The 4,777-nt window shown below is 44.0% G+C and overlaps 1 protein-coding gene across 1 annotated transcript; it reads right to left on the minus strand.

The window, feature by feature from the left end:
- Positions 1-279: 279 nt before the first annotated feature.
- LOC123186462 (protein DETOXIFICATION 29) lies at positions 280-4,495 on the minus strand. The gene is made up of 8 exons (XM_044598226.1): positions 4,271-4,495; positions 1,602-2,143; positions 1,415-1,501; positions 1,223-1,279; positions 864-1,102; positions 669-787; positions 498-584; positions 280-378 (listed from the first exon to the last, which is right to left on the minus strand). The coding sequence occupies exons 1-8, from the start codon at positions 4,466-4,468 to the stop codon at positions 280-282; spliced, it is 1,428 nt and encodes a 475-aa protein (XP_044454161.1). The 5' UTR covers positions 4,469-4,495.
- Positions 4,496-4,777: the final 282 nt, after the last annotated feature.

A 4,777-nucleotide genomic window follows, 5' to 3' on the forward strand; every position in this document is an offset into this window, starting at 1 on the left:
CCCTGTTTTCCTATCAAATACGTTTTAAACACCGATCAGCTCGATTAGCTGCGGCCTACCCCAAACTTGATACTGATTTACAAAAAGAACATAAAGTGATACCAATTCGTTGCCCTAGCCCCAATTGTGGTACTTATATGCAATTAACTCTGGTGCAATCAAACGAAACGAAACGAGGACAGATTCCCTTTAACAGTACAAATATAGATAATCTATCTACATGTGTTTTTCATGTACATATAAATAGCATTGTCCAATCTGCATGCAGGAACCATCTGATTATTGATCTATGATATCGTCTGTCGCCGTTGGTGTGGCCGCCGGCAATATTTGGCTGCTTCCTCCCCACTTCCTTATCCTCTCTTTGGCCAACATAGCCTGCACCGTAAAAAGTTCAGACATTTCTTAAAACAAAGATATGCTCAGCTATGATCGAGTCATTATCTATAGAAAAAAGAAAGACTGAGATCGAGTGATATTAGTGTAGTATTGCACACCTGATTCTCCCACTTGGCTCGGAAGCAAATTATGAGAAGTATAGCAGTCTGCAGCAGCGTGCCAATTGACATGCCCACCCAAATCCCCTTCAGTGCAGAGATACATTGTTGTATATTCAGAGCAGGTTATGAATCCAGAAATATTTTAAGTTGATTTGGTTTTGCTCTTACCAATGCACCAAGTTTTAGCTTGAAGCCAAAGAGGACTCCCAGTGGGATGCCAAACAAGTAGTAGCACACAATGTTTATGAACGCCACAAGCGTCTGCCACCCTGCTCCTATCGCCACACCTGCAAAGCGAGATGTTCCAATTGTCATTGGGCTCACTGGTTTAATTTGGTAACTGATTGGCGTAATGGTACGTGCCTGAGAGCACAGGTTGGATGCTGTTCAGGAAGATGGATGCTGCAAGAAGGTAGCCAAGCTTTGCAGCTCCCTTCACCACCCTGTCGTTGTCGCTGAAGAACCGTGGCAGCTCGGTCCTCCAGATGAGGAACACGGCGAGGAAGACCGCCCCGATGGCGGCCGACGTCGACACCGCTATGATCATGGAGAACTTGGCCGCCTTAGGCCTGTTCGCGCCCAGCTCGTTCGACACCCTAACACTGCATCTCGAGAACTTTCACATTAGCAAAAATACTGATGAATTTTGTACGTCTATTTTTATACAGTTGCAGTTTTGTGCTAAGAGTACTATTTGTGTTGTGCGTGCATTATCTATATACCTCACTGCTGCATTGAAGCCTATTGCCACCATAAGGGTCCAGAGCTGGTAATTGATGCTGTAAAACAATTTAGACACGTTGATGTAAAAAAAAGAGTCAGACATGGAATACCGTTTAATCTTCGTCAGACAAACTCTATTGTCTGTGCGCGCATAGTTAGGTTGCAGGTTCCTCTGGTAAAAAACTGCTTACCAAACGGACATGACGTCAACCTGGAGTTGAGCATTCTTCAGGAGACCCACAAGGATGAGCACTGCACTGTAGTACCACAGCTCCAAGCTAGATAAGAACACATCGTGCATATACACAATTTAAATTAATCTGCTTGGTGATTGAATTATAATCGTATAGCAAGCTAAGAATTGAAACATGTACAAACCAGAGCATGACTGCAGAGGCGAGGGACAACTTGACGAAGGCGGTGAGATTATTGAAGGCCAGCACCGAGAACCCCTTCCACGCCTCCGGGAAGGAGCCGGAGACGAGGTAGGCGAACTGCGCAACGATAATGATCCACCAGGTGACATTCCCGATCATGGCGGCGCCAAAGAGGCCGTGGCCAAGGCGGGTGACGAAGACGTAGTTAAGCACGATGTGGAGGGCGAGCCCCGCGCCGGAGATGAAGGTCATGGCCCAGACCTTGCTCTGCGCCTGGAAGAACTTCTGCAGCGGGAAGTTGGCGGCGTAAGCGAACAACTGCGGGACGACCAACCGTGTGTACCGCCCGGCAACGGCGGAGATGGCAGTGGGCTGGTGGAGCGCCCGCAGGATGGGCGCCGTGAAGACATAGGTCGGCGCGAGTGCCAGCGCGGTGGCGCCGCAGATGATCCAAGAGCGCTGGATGTAGACGCCGAGCATGTCAACCTGCCCCGCACCCACCGCTTGCCCGCATAGCGTCTCCAGTGCGCTGCCCATGCCAACCTGCAAATGCAACCCCTAGCGTCATCACCTAGCGCGTGGGTTGTAGTTGCAACATATGCGTGCTCGAGAAAGAGTAAAATTTCAAACGCGGCCATGACTCGTGGTGGGCTTCAGCCAGAAGCCCAGAACACACCGAGATACAGTCACACCACATGGTGCACATACTATGTGGAAGGCGTGACAAAATCAAGTTTGCGTGACAAAATTCCACTCTAGCCACTCCTCTTTTACTGTTGGAGGCGTGCGGTAAAGATTAATGTATTTCATTTCCCCTTTATCTCTGACGATGGCCAATGCTAACCCTCTCTTGATTCTCCCTTTCTCCCTCTCGGCCACCCCAACGGTCCACCACCACCGACATCTTCATCTTCGGTGGCTACCGCCATTGGATCAGCCTCAAATTGAGCGTCTTCTCAATTAACTACTCATCTACATGTCTTTTTCATGACGTTGTTGCCACCCCACAGGGCCCCAACCCCTCATATTGACATACACCCCTCACGCACTCCCTGCTCATGGGTAACCAACAAACATGTAGGCTATGTAAAACAAATATTTGATATAGTACATGAACATATTTAAAATAATAAAGTAGTATATATACTACCACATGATAGTAGGTAAGACATGAGTGTAACAACACCAAATGGTAGGATGTAGCAAGTTTAAAATTGAAGTTATAGGTTTGTCCAAACTCAATTTTTTTTAAGTTTGACCAACTCTACAAAAAAAATGATACATCACTGTTCAAAAAATCGGTCGATTCAGTGATTTATCGTTAATGGGTGGGTGACTGATAAGATTATGCCATATCATCGAGAACGGCATTTTGGAGCTCGGCCTCCATTGATGCCCTTTAAAAAATGAAAATTGTACTTTTTAGTTTAAAAAATTTCTGATAAAAAATGTACAAGTATATAAGGATGTGATGTGTATGTGTGTAAAATTTCAGGATGAAATACCTTAAGATGCGATCTGTGCAAAAAGAACAAACTCATGAACTTTTTGAATGAATAGTATCATGTGTTGAAAGTCATAGATTTGTCATTTTGCACAGCCCTCATTTCAACCTATTCCGTCCTAAAAATTTACACACATATGTGTTATTCCTACATCTATGTCTCTACTGTTTATAGAATTTTTTGAAATGTAAAAATATGAATTTTTTTAAATGTAAAAATATGATTTTTTTTGGAATTTTTAACTTTTCAAAAACTGGCCTCCATGGAGGCCGAGCTCCAAAAGCAATTTTCAGATATCGTCATCATTTATCGTTTCGACCGATTTATTGCTCTGACAAGCGATTTATCGGGAATATACCGATAAATCGGGACTATTTCTAGCACTATGTGTGCAAGAACTATGTTTATTTCTGTTTTGTGGATCTTATTATGTAATATGTATGGTGGTCCTGTTTTGTTTATCATGTACAGCGATTCAAAGGCAATGAACCAAGATAACACTTCTGTCCAATATTTGTTTCTGTTGAACATATCATATTTTAGTGTGAGAAACCTGGGATTTGTAAAAAAATGGCCATTAATAGTCAACCGATAAAATCGATAAATCGTCCGATTTTCGATTAATCTCTAATCCCCAGCCAACCGAGACGCAGCGATAACTGATATCCTCAACATTTAACGATCTACAATACCAAATACGCATAGTACAAAAACTTTTTCATAAATAATTTCTTGAGATTAATTTGATATTCTAGATGTTAATAAAAAATATCTATAGACTTGGCATGACATAAACAAGTTTGACTTGTTGCGACAAAATTATTTTAAAACGGAGTTAGTAGGTACTACGTTCGTCCTGACTTATTATTTGTCCCCTTCGTATTTTGTGCTAAATTTTAACTTTAGATTTAACTAACAAAATATTAATGCATGTGATAAAAAATAATATCATTAGAAACTAGGTCCAAATATGAATTCAGCAATAAAAATTTTGTGACATGCATTATTATTTTCTTAGGTAAATCTATTATTGAAGTTTAGCACAAAAGTAAGGGGATCAATAAACCAGAACCGAGGTAGTAGCAAGTAGGAATGCGCGCTAAATGACGTTCAACAATATATAAGCATGTTAATTGGCCTGCCTGCCTACGTTCTTCATGCGTACCATGACACCGTAGGCGAAGCCCTCGATGACGTTTATAGCGACGGTGACGGCGCCGAGCTCGACCTCCCCGATGTGGCCGACGAAGCCGATGGTGACGAAGCCGATGGAGAACTGGAACACGGTGGTGAGGATCGCCGGGAGCGCGATGTGCCACAGCACCTTTGACTCATGCCAGCTCTTGCTCCCCATCTGAACCATCTCCGCGCGGCCGGCACCGACGGTATATATGAAGTAGCTAATCCAAATCTACCTGTCGAACTCTCTTGCAACTTACTCTGTATACATGAACTCCCGGCCGACACATGCTCTGGCTAGAGCTTGCTGTTTCTGTACAAAGCCTGGTCGCAGCTAGCCAGCGAGCACACCTATATGTAGTAGCACCCGTTGGCTGTTGATGCATCGTTGTCGAGTCTAGCTTGTTGGGTGAAGTTGGGCCTCGTACACAGCTCTCCTTGGCCAGGTCGTGCCCAGCGAGGGGTTACACAGGTTAGGTCACTGGATGCGGCA

Source organism: Triticum aestivum, chromosome 2A (assembly GCF_018294505.1).
Source record: "Triticum aestivum cultivar Chinese Spring chromosome 2A, IWGSC CS RefSeq v2.1, whole genome shotgun sequence".
Classification (NCBI taxonomy): Eukaryota; Viridiplantae; Streptophyta; class Magnoliopsida; order Poales; family Poaceae; genus Triticum; species Triticum aestivum.